Source organism: Chanos chanos, chromosome 2 (assembly GCF_902362185.1).
Source record: "Chanos chanos chromosome 2, fChaCha1.1, whole genome shotgun sequence".
Classification (NCBI taxonomy): domain Eukaryota; kingdom Metazoa; phylum Chordata; class Actinopteri; order Gonorynchiformes; family Chanidae; genus Chanos; species Chanos chanos.
In genome coordinates this window covers 37395126-37412892 of record NC_044496.1, presented here as the reverse complement: position 1 = coordinate 37412892, position 17767 = coordinate 37395126, and the positions used below count along the sequence as shown (strand labels likewise).

General features: G+C 40.4%; 2 protein-coding genes across 3 annotated transcripts; one reads left to right on the top strand and one right to left on the bottom strand.

The window, feature by feature from the left end:
* idh3a (isocitrate dehydrogenase (NAD(+)) 3 catalytic subunit alpha) lies at window positions 1-9481 on the top strand. Of its 2 annotated transcripts, XM_030765964.1 has the most exons (12): window positions 14-40; window positions 848-907; window positions 2930-2992; window positions 4342-4425; window positions 4778-4892; window positions 5023-5210; window positions 6176-6309; window positions 6531-6633; window positions 6806-6870; window positions 7153-7237; window positions 8583-8735; window positions 9033-9481. In XM_030765964.1, exons 1-12 carry the CDS (start codon window positions 14-16, stop codon window positions 9114-9116), a joined length of 1161 nt encoding a protein of 386 aa, XP_030621824.1. In that variant the 3' UTR covers window positions 9117-9481. The 2 variants fall into 2 exon arrangements, with proteins under 2 accessions (XP_030621825.1, XP_030621824.1); XM_030765965.1 differs by lacking the exon at window positions 848-907 and having other exon boundaries at window positions 1-40.
* Window positions 9482-10085: 604 nt separating this feature from the next.
* acsbg1 (acyl-CoA synthetase bubblegum family member 1) lies at window positions 10086-16547 on the bottom strand. Its single transcript, XM_030765309.1, has 14 exons — window positions 16486-16547; window positions 14610-14686; window positions 14171-14442; window positions 13891-13979; window positions 13668-13788; window positions 13449-13529; window positions 12980-13129; window positions 12492-12668; window positions 12180-12358; window positions 11626-11859; window positions 11108-11325; window positions 10824-10963; window positions 10277-10523; window positions 10086-10162 (listed from the first exon to the last, which is right to left on the bottom strand). The coding sequence occupies exons 1-14, from the start codon at window positions 16545-16547 to the stop codon at window positions 10086-10088; spliced, it is 2124 nt and encodes a 707-aa protein (XP_030621169.1).
* Between the last annotated feature and the right edge of the window lie 1220 nt (window positions 16548-17767).

The window sequence follows — 17767 nt, the reverse complement described above, 5'->3', positions numbered from 1 at the left end:
GCAGATTGCGAGGATGGCTGGAAACGCGTGGAGGTCAACGGTAAGGTGTTAGTTATATTACATTAGAAAGGTTTACACTGAATCGTGCTACAGTAAACAACGACACATGAAAACTGTTTGATTTGCATTGAACGCTTGAGGTGTTGAAAACGACAGACAAACGAAAAGATGCTTTAGAGGCCCTGTCTTCTATGTCCTTCACACCAGCTCGGATGCTCCAGAGTGACAGCATGCCGGGTTTAAGTATAGTTAACTGCATTTTAATGTACTTTAAATTATTACTGATCTTACTTAGTGTGTGATTTGTTCACTTCGTCAAAGCTGATGGTCTGTTCTGTACTGATATCTGCTTGATAGTCCATAACTACACTTTTGTGTGGGCTAGCATGCGGATTCTCATTATAGTCACCTGGAGTTAGCGGTATTTGCCTGTGCCTGGCAGATTCTTCGTTAGCCTAATAAAGAAACTAGCTTTATCTCTCGAACTGTGTTGCTTGCAGTGTTATCTTATTCACTGTCATACCACTGAGATGAGACTTATGTTAGATATAATTTAGCTGTGTCAAGACCCTGCCTCACACTTTTAATTAAATAATAAAATTAATAGATTGGAGCTTCTGTACCTGTAACCTTGTATTTGTAACATGGTTCATTGTATCCGAAAAGTATACTTTTGAATTTTAATGAAAGAGATCATCTTGGCTGTACTCTAAATTCAATCCACTGTATCTTGGTTATCAAAGAGCACACGTAAGTTAATTAGATGTGGATACACATAGACAGATCATTTCACACATAGTTGTATGAAGGCACCTCCTTTGAAAATATATGCTTGCCCTCCCCACAGATTATAAATCTACTGGAGAGATACGGTTTGTGGATAAGTAACAAGAACAAAACGCAGGAAGTAAGAACACTGACTAGATTACCCATTTGGCAATGTATGCTGCTGATAGTTCGTGCAAGTGGGTGGGCTAGTTAGCTAACTAGCTAGCTTGGTGGTGCACAAGCTGATATACAGCACCGGCTCGAGGCGTTTGTCAATGATTATCTAGTAGCAAATCTGTTTCGGACATTTTTGATCGGCCATGTTGAAGTTTTTTAATCACTTTCGTCTCAAGGTGTTTTACCCACGCATATACCGTCAAAGCTGACACTTAGAGTAATTCATCAGATCAAGGTCATTTCTGGGTCTGGGAAGTTAAGGCTCGCGGCCACAATGTGTAGTGAGAGGATGTTCTTCGGTATTTTAGTGATTATATGTTGGACTGGAAATGGTGTGTCATTACGATGCACTACGTGGTTGGCAGGTCATCATTATCCACCCTCTTATCCATTAATTTGCTTAAAAAAATCAACAAGAACCTCACTGTTCCTTCTAGATGTTCCGACCCTTAAAACATCAGGGATGGGTGACCTGCTAGGACTAATGAGTCAAATTCTATGCTATGGGTGGTAGTAATGAACACAACAGGAACCAGCAGTTTGCTGGTCTCAGCAAGCAAAACTGATATAGTTACTGCTCGGCCATTATTCTAGCTGCTGCCATTGTGATAACATTTTGTTTGGGAAATTCGTCCAACTTTGAATCAAGCCTCTGTCTCTTCTGTGCTTTAGCCTCAAAAAAAGAGCAAGTCTACCCAGTAGACTTACCTTTGGTTAAATGCAAGTTAAAAATACTTGTGTCTTTATGAGTTGGCCTAAATTTACATATATTTTCCTTTTTTTGTGGTCCTGGTATAAACCCTCCCTGAAGTTTCTCTGATGCATTCCTTTAAGCCAAATGAAATGTCCCACACAGATATTGCTAATACCTCCGCTGCCTCAGGGAATGTTGTTTCAGAGATCCAAACACTGGCAGGTTTCATAATATTCATCTGTTCTCTCTTAAAAATCACCTTTTCATACAACCTTCAATATTTATCAGCGTTCAGAATGACCCAGCTAACCTAATGAGATCTATGAAGCTACGTTCCCTCAGAGATATACATACACCAGTGATTAATCCTACCTTTGTGGACTGACTGATATTGATGGCAACCAATACCAAAGAAATCTCAAAAGTTAGAACATTTGGATTGTGCTAATTTGAAAATTTTGACCCAATGTCAGGCAGGCCACTAAAAAGGGGTCATTAATCTTTGGTGTTCTTCTGCCTGCATGGTCTCCCACCATAGGACAGTCATATGTTTACTGCTAAACTTCACTTGAAGTCATATCATATGCTTGGCTTTTGCTATCCCTTTTTATTTTTGAATAATTTGCTCCGTGTCTTACCTAAGTCTGTCATTTCATAGAGTCACCTTTATCATCAGCAGTCACACTGCTTACAGTTCAGTGAAGAGCTTTCTTTTCTAGTTGGTTAACATGTACTTGTTCCTGGGTGATGCATCCCTTTGTGAAGCTGAATGAGTGACTCCTAATGAAATGTGTAGGCTGCTGCGAGGCAGGATTAGAAAGTTCTCACACTGATCTACTTAAACCCTGCAGTAAACCTAATGACGGCTGGCAGTTGTCTCTCTGAGACTGAAAGGTCATACGGAATGACTCCCGCTGTTGGAGAGCTTTCTGCTCTCATATAACTAATATTTAATACTGGTCTGAAAGTACAGAACTCCACAAGTGACCAAATGTGTGAGAGGACCTTTTATGTGAAAGTGCAGTAACCTGTTCTCCAGTCAGTAGCCAGCAATATTTTTAAAAAAAAAGTTACATTCGTTGCATTTCTGTACTTAAGGAGCAATTCATCTCTCTTCACATGTTTTAAATCCTTTTTTTTTTTTTTAAGTCCCTAGTCAGAGGTGGTGTGTGTTCCTTGTAAAGTTTACAAAGGAATAATTTATGTGTCCTTTGTCTGTCTCTTGTGTCAGAAACCTTTGTATGTTCTTATCATTTATTTGGTTCCTCATGTATTTGCATCTTGTTCTAGGTGTCCCGAGTCATGGGGGCAATGAAAAGCCAAGCCCCCCATCCCCGTACTTTCACAAGAGGGGTGAGTACCTCATAGGATTTTCAACCATTTAACAAAACTAGAAGGGCACTCGGAGAGCGCAGACCTCCGCCAAGGCCAATAATCCACTCTTCTGTGATGTTCAAATCTGCAACTGCAACCACTGTATATGTCTGGATATATTTCCTAAACTATTAGAATGAAAAAAAGTCAATGTATGATTGTGAAAGCTAATTTATTGTATGAGACAATTAGTGATTATGCACGTGTTATGCAAGCCCACAATAACCTTTAAATAGGCTTATTTTGGTCATATCAACTTGAAAAAAACAGCAAGGATAGTTTAGACATTGCTTATTTCTTACATACCCTCTGCATTTGTTTCTACAGTGATGTTTGAGATGGCTGTTATGTCTTGTTGTATATTTTTAGTCGCGGCACACCATTCACTGTAATTACGATGGATTCACTCAAGCGCGGCAAATTCAGTTCATTTTTGCCCTTTCTCGCAATGTTAACGAAAGTGGAAAATAATACATGGACCAGTCCTGTGACTCGGATCAGCCCCAAAATTTAAAGGGTTCTTCCTTGGCCCATGTTACACCCTTCCACCAAGTTTCATGAAAATTGGCCCAGTAGTTTTTCTGTAATCCTGCTGACAAACAGACAAACAAAACGAAAACATGACCCCTTTGGCAGAGGTAATAATAAATATAAGCTGAAATGGCCCTTTAATCGGAGCCTTAATTTGCCCAGGTAGTCATGTTGCGACAGAACGACCTCTTGTTTTTTTTTAGTTGAGTTCTGACCAAGAGAACAGTTAAAGTGAAGAGCAAACAGTTGTGTTTATGAAGGGCACGGTAACCTTCAGTAAGGCTGTACTTACTGCAGAACTTGGTCTTAAACAATGGGGGAGGGTAGGGTGCCATGTGTATAGCATGCAACAGACATAGCTGGAATGACGTGAGTGAAAGCCAATACTTATAGGGGTGTGGTTTCTGCTGGAATTTTCACTCAAAATCTCAGAGGAAGCCTTCTCAGACTCTCAATATACCTTTTGTTTATTGTCTGCAAAGATTTGTTTCTAAGGTTCATATTTGTTCATCCTACATGCTTGGTACGTTATACCCCACGACTCATCGTAATTCTGTGTCCAACCAAAAAATTTTTACTCAGTCGGCTGGATAACGTACAGTAACAAAATGACCAATTTAGAACTAAGAATAGATGACTAAAATTCGCTAGTAATTACAGTAGTCTAGTAGTCTAATCCTCCGTTAGATAATCATCCTGTTTGAAAGCATGTATCCAGCTAACTGTGGAAGCTTGCTTGATGATACAGTCTGTTTCAGATCAGTATTCTGATCTGTGTTGAATGTTTTGCGTTACAGATGCAGACAGTAACACTAATCCCTGGAGATGGCATCGGCCCAGAGATCTCCACTGCTGTCATGAAGATATTTGAAGCAGCTAAAGTGAGTTACTCAAAACACACACACACACAGACACCGGTGCGCATGCGTGCACATGTAGATACAGGCATACCTTTTGTCCTAACTGCTCCTCTCTCACTGCACTGATTCACTGCTACAGCTTTTGGAATGTATGCCAGCAGATGCTGTTTCAAAAAAATCATGTTAAGTTGTAGTATTTATAAGATCCAAATCTCCTGATGTCATATACACTGTACTGAAGGTTTGGCTAAATGTGAGACTACACACACACACACACACACACAGTAAAAAAGGTGAGTAAATATTAGGCCTCTTTGTGAGTCCAGTGCCAGCTCTCACAGCCCAGTATGTGATCTTATTCTCTCTCTTACAGGTACCCGTCCAATGGGAGGAAAGAAATGTTACTGCCATTAAAGGACCAGGGGGCAAGTGGATGATTCCTCCTGAGGCGAAAGAATCCATGGACAGGAGCAAAATTGGACTGAAAGGTAAAAATGCTAAAATGCTCTGCGTCACACACACACACACACACTCACACTCACACACACGCTGCATCATTTCAGGTGTGAGCAATTACCCATTCAGGTATTGGAACTTGATTTGACTGTTTATTCTCAGGACCCCTGAAGACCCCCATTGCTGCCGGTCACCCATCCATGAACCTGTTACTTAGGAAGACCTTTGACCTTTACGCTAATGTCCGCCCGTGTGTGTCCATCGAGGGCTATAAAACCCCGTACACCGACGTGGACCTGGTGACCATCCGAGAGAATACAGAGGGAGAGTACAGTGGCATTGAACATGTGGTATGTATACGAGAACAAAAACGCTTTCTTTGTCTTTACAGAACACACAAATGTAATTTTTGTAATGTGTCTTTTCTTTTGGAAGTACCCAAATGGCATGATGTTTTGTTTTGTTTTTTCTTTACCCCTCTGCATCTGCTAACCATGTTCCGTTCATGCTTTCAACTCTTTCTTTTTTATTTGGAACCAAAGATATAAGGTTCTGCATTTCATTTTTGGGTGTTTGAACACAGCATGGATGGCTATGGTTGTGGAAGTATTCAGATCTATGAGTGAGACTTGATCTCTGAGTTATATAAACCTTCAGCAGTGTGTGTCCAAATTCCCAGGCCTCGTATTACAGTCTTGACACTGACAAACACCCAGATATAACTCTTATTTCCACCTCTCACCCCCCCCCCCCTTCCCTCCAGCAGTAAGCTGAATTGTGTGTTCACCTGACTGGACAAAGACTGACCCAGTGTCCTTTGTTCTTGTGCATCTAACTCTGTCTTGACCAGTCTCTCATACAGAGCTGACAGGATAAGAGAGGCCCCAAAGCTTGTTTGTCAGTGAAGCTTTTGCTCTAGGTAGGTGAAATGTAGTAGCTGTTAAATCAGACGTGTCCTAGCCCCGCTCCATCGTGTGTCAGTCGGACATTACGTGAAAAACGCCTCTCTCCGCTCATCACATTTCATCTCTGTGACCTCTCCTCTGTCTGTTCACCGTACATGGACTGTCAGCCTCTGCATGGGCCTCGTACTTCCCAGCACGTACGACACTCAGTTGTGCAAAAACCTGAAACTCTGCTCTTTTTCCGGCAAATTCTCTCAAGGACGTATGTTTTACGTCCTACCAATAATGTTTATTTAAAAACCAAAAAAAGTGTTGCAGTGTATTTTAAGACTCTTAAACATTTGTAAGCAGTTTGTCTGGTTGATTTCAGACGCTCTGTGTTTGTGTTTTCTTTTGTTGTGGCGTGACAGATAGTCGATGGAGTCGTACAGAGCATTAAGCTGATCACGGAGGAGGCCAGCAGACGCATTGCTGAGTATGCATTCGAATACGCCAGGAATAACCAAAGAGCCAGCGTTACGGCTGTTCACAAAGCCAACATCATGTATGTTCCAACAGTACACACAGTTTTCACCTTAAAACACACTACGCTTGACTGACTGCTGCGTTTTACATCAAGTCACGGCTAAACGTGTACTCTTTCTTATCCTCTGTGTAATCCCATGCATTTGTTTTTTAACCTATTTGTGTTTTAATGTTATTACAGTAGTAATAATGTGTTTTCACTCATTCTTCTTTTACATTTTTCTCTTGTTTGGGTGAAAGGCGTATGTCTGACGGGCTGTTCCTGAGGAAATGCAGAGAGGTGGCTGAAAACTACAAGGATGTGAAGTTCACAGAGATGTACCTGGATACAGTGTGTCTAAACGTATGTGCTCAGTTTAACCCTGGCTGTTCTCGCGCTGTTCTGAGCAGCTGTTCTCAGGGCTACAGTTAATGCTGATGGCCCAGACACTGAGAATTTGAATGAGATAAGAATGACAGATAAGAATGTATTTCATTAGAAGTGTGAGTCAGTCTGTTTGGTATGTTCTTTACAGATGGTTCAGGATCCCACTCAGTTTGATGTTCTGGTCATGCCCAACCTTTACGGAGACATTTTGAGGTGAGTTTTATGTTAAGGCTTTTGGGTTTGTTTTTTTTTTATGAAAGCCTGCACCTTCTTTAGAATCAGACAATCAGCTCATAGGCTATTGTTTTAGGTATTCATCTGTAAGCCCAATATTTTAAACAATGTCTCTCAACTACATCCACTACTAAGAGACCTAAGACACTCTTTAAGTAATGAAGAAAAGAGATGAGTAATTAGTGAGTCATGTATGCTGGTGCAATGTAGAACATGCTTTAGGTTTCCTGCTGCATGAAGATGCTGTGTTCTGTGTTTTAGTGATCTGTGTGCCGGACTCATCGGAGGTCTCGGTGTGACTCCCAGTGGAAATATCGGCGCTAACGGTGTTGCCATATTTGAATCGGTATGTGTGTGTGTGTGTGTGTGTGTGGGGGGGGGGGGGGGGGGGGGGGGGGGGGGCTGGGCATTCTAAGTAAGTGACATAAGTCAACTACAGTGGCCTTACAATAGGGAGATGAAATGTCATCTGAGTTCACTGCTCTTCCCAGTTTATTTTGGATACACCACTCATGTGGGGGGTAATGTGTCAGTGTTCATTCATTAAGCAAACAATGAGATGTTTAACATAACATTTGGTTGTTAATTTCCATACCCATGTCCTTATTACTGCACCTAATGTTTCATTTACATATTTCTTTCTTTCCACAAATAAGTAACATTGGTGTGCTTTCTCTCTCTTACTCACTGTAAAATAAATCTGTCAGCATCATACACTAAAAAAACCCCGGGGGCAGAATCAAATATCTGATCAGTTGGGTTTTCAAAAAGCTGCCCTCAGTAATTCAGCTTTGGTGTGAAGAGGTGGGAACACACCTCGCACAGGCACAGAGGGGATATTGTCAACAGTGTCTGTTCGCAACCATCTGACTCCTGTTGGTCTGCTTTGGTCGTTGTTTTGTTTTTGTTGTTTTAATGATGGTTAACATTTGGATTTAGGTAAGGGAGGCTGTCCTCGGCTCAGCGTTAAGAGGCTTGACAATGTTGATAAATTTGACTGTTTCATCATGCACATAATAGACAATAATGTGCCTGTATGAATTAAACATTGAAGCGAAATAATTAAGTATAGAAAAAAACATAAATCAGTGAGTGAAAATGAATGTGTAGTGGGAGAGATCATTTTGTGTGTACATTTAATTAACATCTTATTTTCGCCACTCTAATAATGTGCCACAAATCAATCATTCATCCATTAAATATTTAGACATTATTATAATTAAACCTGATACAATAGATGGCTTATTTCAGGATTTATCTTCTTATTAATATATTTAACTCGTAATTGTGGAAGTACAATAATTACATATGTTACATTAATGTATACATACTAACATTTTGCTTTTTAATGAATTAATTAATAATTGTTGCATTTCCTCCTCTACACATGTGAAAATAGGCCCCCTCATGGGTCCCCCCATCGAACTCTTCCCCTCAAATTTTACTGGGTTTCTCTTCGCCCACTGGCTGAAGAGCATATTGCTTTTTCCGTAGTAGAAACCAGTGGTTTAATTATAAGGCAAAGCCGATAGCCAACAGTGCCTCTGGGTTGTAGGGCCAGAGCTGATGAGCCCTCTTCTAACATCTCATATGTCTGCATAGACTGGGAATCTGTAAGGCTGTTGTTGACCGTTTGTACTCTGAGAAACACTGTACAGATGTAATAAAGAAGAACATTCTACTCCTTACAGGTCCATGGAACTGCTCCCGATATTGCAGGTAAAGACTTGGCCAACCCCACGGCCCTGCTGCTCAGTGCTGTGATGATGCTACGTCACATGGGCCAGCATGGACACGCAAAGAGGATCGAGGCGGCCTGCTTCGACACCATCCGCGAGAAAAAGGTACGAGACTGGCTAAGGCCAACCCCCCCCAACCCCCCACCATCTTGGCAGCTGCTTGGCTTTGGCCTCACCTCCAGCCAATAGCAACAGTGATGATTTGAAATCAGATGTGAGCTGTTTGTATACGAAAGGATGGCTATCACACTCTGTGCAGACACACTTGGCATTTATAACGGTTTTATTTGAGGTTTATTGAGTTAGCCGTTATTTTGGTAGAACATTGCCTTTATTTTTGAGAGTACAACCATGAATCATGAGTTTGTTTTGAATTGGTAACCTGCTTCTACATTTGTCCAGGTTCTGACCAAAGACCTTGGCGGAAACTCCAAGTGTTCAGAGTTCACGGCAGAGATCTGTCGAAGAGTACAGGATATGGAATAAGGCATGGATCTGTCCAATGTCATCGTCACGTGTTAGGGGGCTTACTCCCCAAAGAACACGCATGGAAAAACGTCGAATCTGTCTTCATATCATTCTCTACTCTGCGCACAAAGCTACTCTAAATGTCTGTGTATCTAATGAAAACAACTCCAGGAGAAGGACTGCTTGAATGTCCTCTCCCTCCAGAACACAAAGGCACTGTCTTAAACCTGTGTCCTATGGTTAGTGTGTTTGTGAGATGTGTTTTATTCTTTGTTAAAAAAGAAGAAAGAAAAACTTCATAATCTCTATTTATTGACTGGAAATCTCTATGGTTATGTCCATTTCAACACAACTTTGCCATTTTGTCATTTTAATGGCTAATATGTAATCTTACACAGTTTCAGATATCAAAAACATTAAAGTTACTGTTATTTTGAATGAAAATTCTTGTCTGTTCATTTTTAAATCTAAAATTTAGATCTAAGGAATGCAGATTAGAGTTACATGACATGTTTACATGTTAATCAGAGACTTTAAAAAGACAACTCTCCACGACGTCATAGATCCAGAACACTCTCACAGCTGTTCACCTGACACTGTGTCGAAAGTGAAGTCACTTCACAGTGAGAGAGGATGACCGTATGTGCTGAACAAATCTCTCTTCTCATTAGGGGCTTACATTGTACACAGCATTTCCATTACCACAGTGGTGAATCCATTACCACACAGAGCTACTGCAATACATAATAAATACCCACAAAACAAGACATACATAATGAACAGTGATACACTCCAGTATACAAGTTCATTAGACAAAGCACAGGGGTTGTGAGACTGCTCTGATTCTTAACATGACAAAAATACAAGTTAAACATTTGAAGGGACTTGTCAACGTGCTACTTGCAGAGGAATGTTACACTAGCACAGTTTTTATTAGCATGGATGCCTTCACATTGTAAACTAGGAAAAAAGTGATTGAAGCATTGATTATTCTTTGTAGAAACTCTCTATTTCGTTGTGGTACATCTTCATGACGATCGCTCGCCGTAACTTCATCGTGGGACCTGGGGGGAAACATGCAGTTTTGTTACTGACCAGAGAGAGTTAACTACACTGGCATGTATTGTAAAAATGATCACTATATTGGTCTATCTTTATGGCTTTATTAGTGCCTTTACCAAGCTCTCCTCCAGCGATGGAGAAGTCTCTTGGCAGTATGGTCCATTTCTGAATGCACTGAGCATTGGAGGTGGCTTTGGAGTTGACCTGCACGATACCCTGGTGAATAGACTGGTAAATAATCTTGTCTCTTCCTCCAATGATGTCAGACACTTTTGTTGCCTGACTGCCAAGCTGCCTACAGTATTGCACTGCCTCCAAGCTAAGATCATCTGTAGGCTCCATGGTCTCTGCATTGGTAGTGCACTGCCAAAGAGAGAGCGATAGATTTGTCAATTAAAATGACCTGTTTTAAAAAAAAGTATGAAATCTTTTTGACATCCTCTCTTTTTCAAATAGAATACTGAGCACAGTGTATATTCCACTGCATAAAGCATAATGCTTAATCATTCACTCTCAAATTTTAATGACAAAATGGGCCTGGAAATGAACATAAAACTGTTTTTTTTTATAAAACTATTTTTTTAATCACACTGGCAAAAAAATGGCTATACATAAATTACTATCAAAAAGTCATTCAGACTAATAATTCCAGTCCAGAGTTACCTTGAGGGTGAGCAGCATTGATAAAAACTTCTTTTTATCTCCAATCAGCATGGCATTGCTTATGATTGGGATCTCCTTCTTCACTTCATTCTCTATGGGCACAGGGGGCACATTCTCTCCTCCAGCAGTGATAATTAACTCTGAATGGAGACAGAACACAGTGACCTTACTCTGTAAAGGACAAAAAAATGTACCACAACTGCAAAAGGAGCTGGCAATAAAATGCACAACAAGCAGAACAGGTTTAGTTCATTTGCAGTTACATGTCCTTCTTTTGCTGATACCTTTTATCCTTCCAGTGATATAGAGATAACCCTCATCATCCGTCTTTCCCAAGTCTCCTGAGTGTAGCCAGCCTTCCTCATCCAAAGTCTCCATGGTCATATCTACCATATTGAGGTATCCCATGAACACGTTTCGGCCCCAGAAACAAACCTCCCCAATTCCGTCAGCATCAACGTCTGCCAGTTTGAATCTGCAGCCAGGCACCACTTTGCCACAACTACACGGGATGACAGACAGCCAGGTTTAACACAATCCACTACAGCATGTGTTTCTCACAAAAACTTCAGCAAAAACCAGGATTGCTGAAACGCCACGACACCTGATTTAATGGCAACTTTGTTAAATATTTCATCGGTAACAATGCAGGTTGCAAGCAACCTTTGACCAAATCAAACACAAAGTGATGTTTGCTGGGATAACGACTGGCATTAATCAAGTGTTACTTGAAGAAACTAAAATTTACCTTCCTCTATACAGTATATTTGGCGGTTTGGCTGTTTTCAGGTTTAAGACTCACCTTGGCAGTTTGTAGGCTTTAGGCCCAGACATAAAATGCGGCCCAGTACTCTCACTCATCCCATAAGCTTCATACAAGCAGATGTTTAAGCCCAGGAAGAACTGAATGGTTTCATTGCCGATGGGTGCTGCACCAGAGAAGAACTTCTGACAGTTGCAGAAGCCCAGTTCAGCACGGAGCTTCTCCAAGACTAGACTGTCTGCAAGGGCAAAGAGAAACGATTTCTCCTCATCCCTATAGCAAAGACAAAAAACATAAAAATGTGAAATAAAATGCTTCAAACAGAATTTACTCTGAGGTAATGTCCAATATTCCCAGTAGATCCAAATATTTTTTAGTCGTAAAGAAGCCATAGAGTTAAAGAAATATGTTGTTTTTTTTGGAGGATAATGTCCACCTCTCCCCATGCAAACCTGACTTTCAAAATGACAAGGCTGTTTGGAGTCACTCTTGTGTTGCACATGTGACGTGACTACAGAATTAGCATGATTCAACCAAAATGGCAGTGGATCTACCATGGATTTCATCACATTTAATTGGCTTAATTGGCTTACTTGGTACACTTTTGATTGGCCTCTAGACTAACAGACATAGCCCATGTCACAAGCTTCTTCTTCAGGTAGCCACACTGAGAGATTCCCTCTTTAATCTTCTCCATCATTTTTTCCCACACACGAGGGACGCCCATGTGAGAGGAAGGCTGAACCTCCCTCAGCGTGCCAATCAGAGTCCCCTGGCCCAAAGAAATAAACCAATAGCAAATACATAGTTGAAACAATAAAAGACATACAAACATACATACATATTAGTAGTAGTAGTAGTAGTAGTAGTAGTAGTAGTAGTACAATTATTTAATGAACTTGAACCTTTAATGCATCTGGCTGAGCAAAATAAACCAGCTCGCCCCACTGGATTCCAGTCCACAGGTCATAGATCTGAGCAGCAATGTGGCTGAGTGGGAGGTAGCTGACCAGAGATTCCTGCTTTGTGTCAGCTGGCTGCATGTCCCCAGCTCTACTGGCATGGTGAGCTGTCCATGTAATCTGTCAGAGCCCACCAAAAAAACAAACAAACAAACAAAAAAAAAAACAACATATCAAAAGAGATACAATGTCAGTGTTGTGTGTTTTTAGACAATGCCAGACTTCAAACGTGTTTTAACCTTACTCATCGAAAAGGCAACCCTTGACTGGCTTATGCTCTGTCAGTTGCTAGCTTTGAATTACTTGACGTGTGGAGACACATGGAATTAGGCTTGTGAATCCAAAATCCAGACGTGAACCATTAAAAAGCATGTCTCTGTGATGTACAATGGACTCAGTGAGTCACCTTGCTAAACCTCTGGTATTCTTACATTGTCATGGCTAAGCATGGCTCCCTTTGGCAAGCCCGTGGTCCCGGATGTGTAAATAAGAACACAGCATTGATTAGCTCTCTGGCTACTGATGATGTCATCCAGTTCTTTTTCAGAAACTTCTAGTCCCAGCTCCATGAACTCCTCCCACTGTCCAAAAACAACAATAATCACAGTGCCAGTTTTAGGAGAGCAGCCAAAGTAAAGCCCAGATCCAAACAACCTATTATGGTATCTGCTGTATAACAAAACAAAATCTTCAGATAAAATGTCTATTAGCTAAGCCAAAAGTACAAAACTAAACAATAAAATGAGTTTACTGCTTCATCTAGCAATGTTTGTTCCAGAGAAATTGTGCCAGCAGTGTTTTTAATGGAATGCTAAATGCATATTTGCCTCTACAACAGGTTGATTAAACTCGCCCAAGAACTGCAGGATCATGTATGAGTAGAGAGAACAGATGGCTCACTGAATAGAGGTTAGGGAGTTTGATCTCCAGAGATCCAGAATATTGAACAATGGCTTTCAGATGAGGCAGACTATCTTTGATCTGTGAACATCAGAGAGGCAACAATTAACAACGGTCTGTTCATACTGGTACATCCTAGATATCTAAAGGAGTTTCATAGAAATCTCATTCACTGCTACTATATAAAGTTCAGAGCATTTTATTACAATAGGATATTACCTGCAAAATCTTATCCAGCTGCTTTTGGTTTTCCACAACAATGATGTTTGCACGTGAGTCTCGGGCCACATGCAGGCAGGCTTCAGAAGAGTTTGTGGCATATATCCCAGTCATTATCCCTCTAGAGACGTCAGTGTAAAACAAAAGTAGTTTCAGAAATTATGGTGATTACTCCAGGGTCTCATACCCTAGCGTTCTTTAAATTGCGTAACAGATAACTCACCCTGCAAAGATCGCTCCAACAGCAGAAAAGAACCACTCTGCTGAATTGAAACCCAGAATAGCCACACTATGGAAACGTTCTAAACCAAGCTGGAGATATCAATAGATAAATATTAAAATATTTCTGTTTAACGAGATTATTTTGCATCCCACAGAATCTCACAATGTCATACAATCATTAGATGTACAAGAAATCATTATCTGGAACATTACAAATCTTTAAACTGGTGGGGAATATTATCTGATATGTGGAGAATGTTCCACAGCGTCATTCAGATCACCTTCAAAAAGCTTTTGGCGGCCATCCGACAGCAATGGTAGTACTCAGAAAAAGTGATCTTTTCCCATTTATTGTTTTTCTTCATGGCCAGAGCAAGCAAGTCACCATACTTGTGAACTGAAGTCATAAACATTTGATGCACTGTGATGGGCTCCTCTGGGCACATTTCTTCTATCCTCAGTTGCACTGCCCCACTAGCCTCAGTCGTCCAAAGAGACTGGGCCGGGGCCAGAACCCAGCTCTCAGTTTGAAGCTGTTCAGCACTCCTTTTCTCTATCCCAACACAGGGGGGCAAAAAACAACCGTAGAATACCATTAACACTCAGCTTGACTTCAGTAAAAATATAACTCATTGTGGCATTACAGTAGACACAATAAAATCCAGACCTGACACTGGACAACAGTGCTATCAGCAGGTCTACAGAAAAAGCTTTACTCACGGGATTCATCTTCCTGGGTCTGCTCCTCTTGCTGTTCCCTAGGGTCTGTCATGCGACCCGATGGCAAGGGGTCCAGGCTGAAATACGGAGGGAGTAAACCAGCCTGTCAGAAGATAGTGGGCTAATGCTTTCACCCGCTCCCAGAAACAGGAGCCAGTGTGTTACCCTTTGGATCACATGGGAAATGGTGCCCTGTATCATTGTTACTTCACACAATGTCAGGCTTTTGGTTACGTATTGCTAAAGCCTCTGTGGCTTTGTTTGACAGACGGGAGTTTCACTGATTGCAAGAGAACAGGTCGTCCCCATCAATCTTGGAAAATTAAAATGGTAACATTCTATGAAACAATTACCGTGTGATCTATAAAGCCTTGCTATGACATCTAAGTTGGCTCCATCACAAAAGGCACTGTTCTTTACTAAACAAGAGAGCAAAACCTGGCATCTAGATTGATTTCAACTTCCGTTCCTCATTTTGATTCAGAGTGTGTTGGTGGGAAACTCAAATACCACAGCAAAACGACAGTTTTTTTTCACTGAGCATAATACAGCCAAACGGTTCAAACAAGACACCCGTTTGCAGTTCTGATTGAAAAACTAAGACTAATCCCTCACAAAAAAAGTTTGCTGAAATATTACTCAGGCTAAAAATAGTAAAGGATTTTATGATATGCTTGAAAAAAGGTAAATTCTGAAAAACATTTACTTCTACAGGACTTAGTTTACTTGTGATATAGATGCAATGAAAAAAGAAAACAAACAAACATAGATCATAATTTCCTTAAAGAACATTTCTTGTGTTCTCTGATTTAATAACAGAATCCGTTCTCCTTTCTTAAAAGAAGTGAAGTCGTCACAACCCAGGCATATTTTGCAGTTGGTCTTTTTTTACCCTGCTAATCTTTGCTGATTGTAGAGTCATAGTGATAGAGAAACAGCCCAGAAACTGGAAGAGGGTGTGCCTGCTCCCTGAGCATGGCAGCTCTCTTTGACCTGACCCCAAAAAGGGCAGCTAAGCCAAAAGTCATGGCTGAGGCATGTAACCTCCGTCAAAGAAAATGAATACATGCCTATGAATAAGAGCATCAGCCAAATGAATAAATGTAAATGGACTGTAAATTTGAATAAGACTGTAAGTCTGAATAAGACATGGTTATTGAGTACTTTCAAGTATTTCAAACCATATCCTTCATGTCCTGAAAGTATGGTACAGGGATACTATTAAGCCTTCAGATGTAAACTTCAATGTGTCTCCAATTCAAAGTATACTGAAGTGGGCAGTCACATACAAAATATAAAATCACAAGAACAAAAGAATTACTTAAGGAGCACAGCATAGCAAAGTGGTTCTTTTGAAACAAATGCAACCTTATGCATTTTTTTTATCTGGTTTATCTGAGGCAACCTTAAGAAAGGACACTTCAAGATTACCATTTTTTGTAGGTCATAACTGAAGTTCTTTCCTTTAGCGGATATAGAAAGGTATTCTAACAGAGAATTCCAATAACCCTTTTTTCTTTCATTATCATCACACACACAGACACAGACACTGACACACACACACACAAATCCACAAGTTTGAGGGAGAGTCTGCCGCTGTAAGCCCAGATATCAGGTTTTTAATAAAACCTTTAAAAGACTACGAATACCTTACATCCTTTTGATATTTCTCATTATAATTACTGTTCAGTCCAATAATAACTTACACCCACGCTACCTTTATAGCTCTTTCCCCTGAAACTAATCAAATCTGAGCGGTTGCTTAGACCATCATGCTGTTTCATTTAATCAGTAATATCTTGTGAAGTTCATAAGTCCTGTTCAATGTAAAGGTTTCTCAGACCAAGTGCTCCAAAGCTGTTTGTACTTGCCATACCTGTTCCTGAAGTTTTCACCATTGTGATCATGGTTTTTGGATGTTTCATTGCTGCCGATCATTCTGTCTCCTGTGCAAAACTGCACTGTTCAACAGCTCCGTGCTTGTGGCATAATGGAGTCTATGGAAGGCACAGCCCCCTGAGTTGGTAAGAGGCACTACTGTGCATTGCCACAACCCTTTAGGGAGCTTTCAAACAAAAGATACTGGGGCCATGAAAGCTATTCACCCGTATGAAGTGTGCAAAAATGAGAAAAGTTGTGGAAGTACATTCTGTACCATGCAATGTATTTCTCCAGTAGCCATTGCCTGAGATTAATTTTGGTGAAAATCTGGTTAAGCTTTCTTCAGTCTTTTGGGTGACATCACTATGTGCATGTCAATGAACTTCCAGCCTTTTATATGCAAATGTCTTACCGTCTCTAAGAGTTTTGTGAAACTGCTATTTAAAAGAAGAGTGACTTATGAGGAAATGAGCCTTTTATTTATGATTTTCATCAGAGAACAAACAGTAACATTCACAATTCACATTTAAACTCTATCGTGAAGTAATTAACAAAGTAAGTCACATTTACTTTTCAGTTATAAAGACAGAAATATGAAGGACAAGACAATATTTAAAATGTACTATAGAGTGGCATAACAAAACAAGGGATTCTGCGTCTTATAGACTATTTCGTATCAGGATGCAAGTGTACAAATATATCAAAGTATATCTTCAATTAAAACACTGAACTGCAAATTCAGAGACGAATCTGAATTGATGAGAAACATGCTATTCGATGCTTTAATTACCTGCTGAAGTGTAGGAATATGTGAGCAAATATACAGTAAAAATTCTCTTTTACAGAAACTCTAATTGATTATTTCATTAAAAACTAGGCAATATGCCACATCGGTCCCTGCAGCAGTCAGTTTGGAAATAAAACAACTCTTAAGACGAAAAGCTTCCCCTACTGTAGCCTACTCAATAGCCACAAGCACTCTGTACCTTAAACTATATCTTTCTCATTGTTATGTCAAATTACTTCAACACCACTTAAACAACAAGACTACTCTGCGACGATCTTGATTTCCGTGTTTGCACTAAATTTCTGATTAGGTCAAACTGTCCTCGCCACTTTCATCACCACACTTCGTTCGCAAATAAGGACAGAAGGTGCTTCTAGATGTAGCCAGTCTGCCCGTAGAAATTTCCGGCGTCACTGCACATAAGCTCCAGAAAGTTCTCTAGCGCAGCGGCTCTATATATAGAACCAGCCATCTTCCTTGTCCCATTCAG

Bases quoted from the DNA above. Each gene is read 5' to 3' on its own strand.
- idh3a (XM_030765964.1), top strand. From the start codon at position 14: ATGGCTGGAAACGCGTGGAGGTCAACG. The intron at 41-847 runs GTAAGGTGTTAG...CCCTCCCCACAG, and splicing joins GAAACGCGTGGAGGTCAACG to ATTATAAATCTACTGGAGAG. The intron at 908-2,929 runs GTAAGAACACTG...ATCTTGTTCTAG, and splicing joins ACAAGAACAAAACGCAGGAA to GTGTCCCGAGTCATGGGGGC.
- acsbg1 (XM_030765309.1), bottom strand. From the start codon at position 16,547: ATGATCGGCAGCAATGAAACATCCAAAAACCATGATCACAATGGTGAA. The intron at 10,964-11,107 runs GTATCAGCAAAA...GTCTCCATTCAG, and splicing joins TATCACTGGAAGGATAAAAG to AGTTAATTATCACTGCTGGA. The intron at 10,524-10,823 runs GTAACTCTGGAC...TCTCTTTGGCAG, and splicing joins CAATGCTGCTCACCCTCAAG to TGCACTACCAATGCAGAGAC.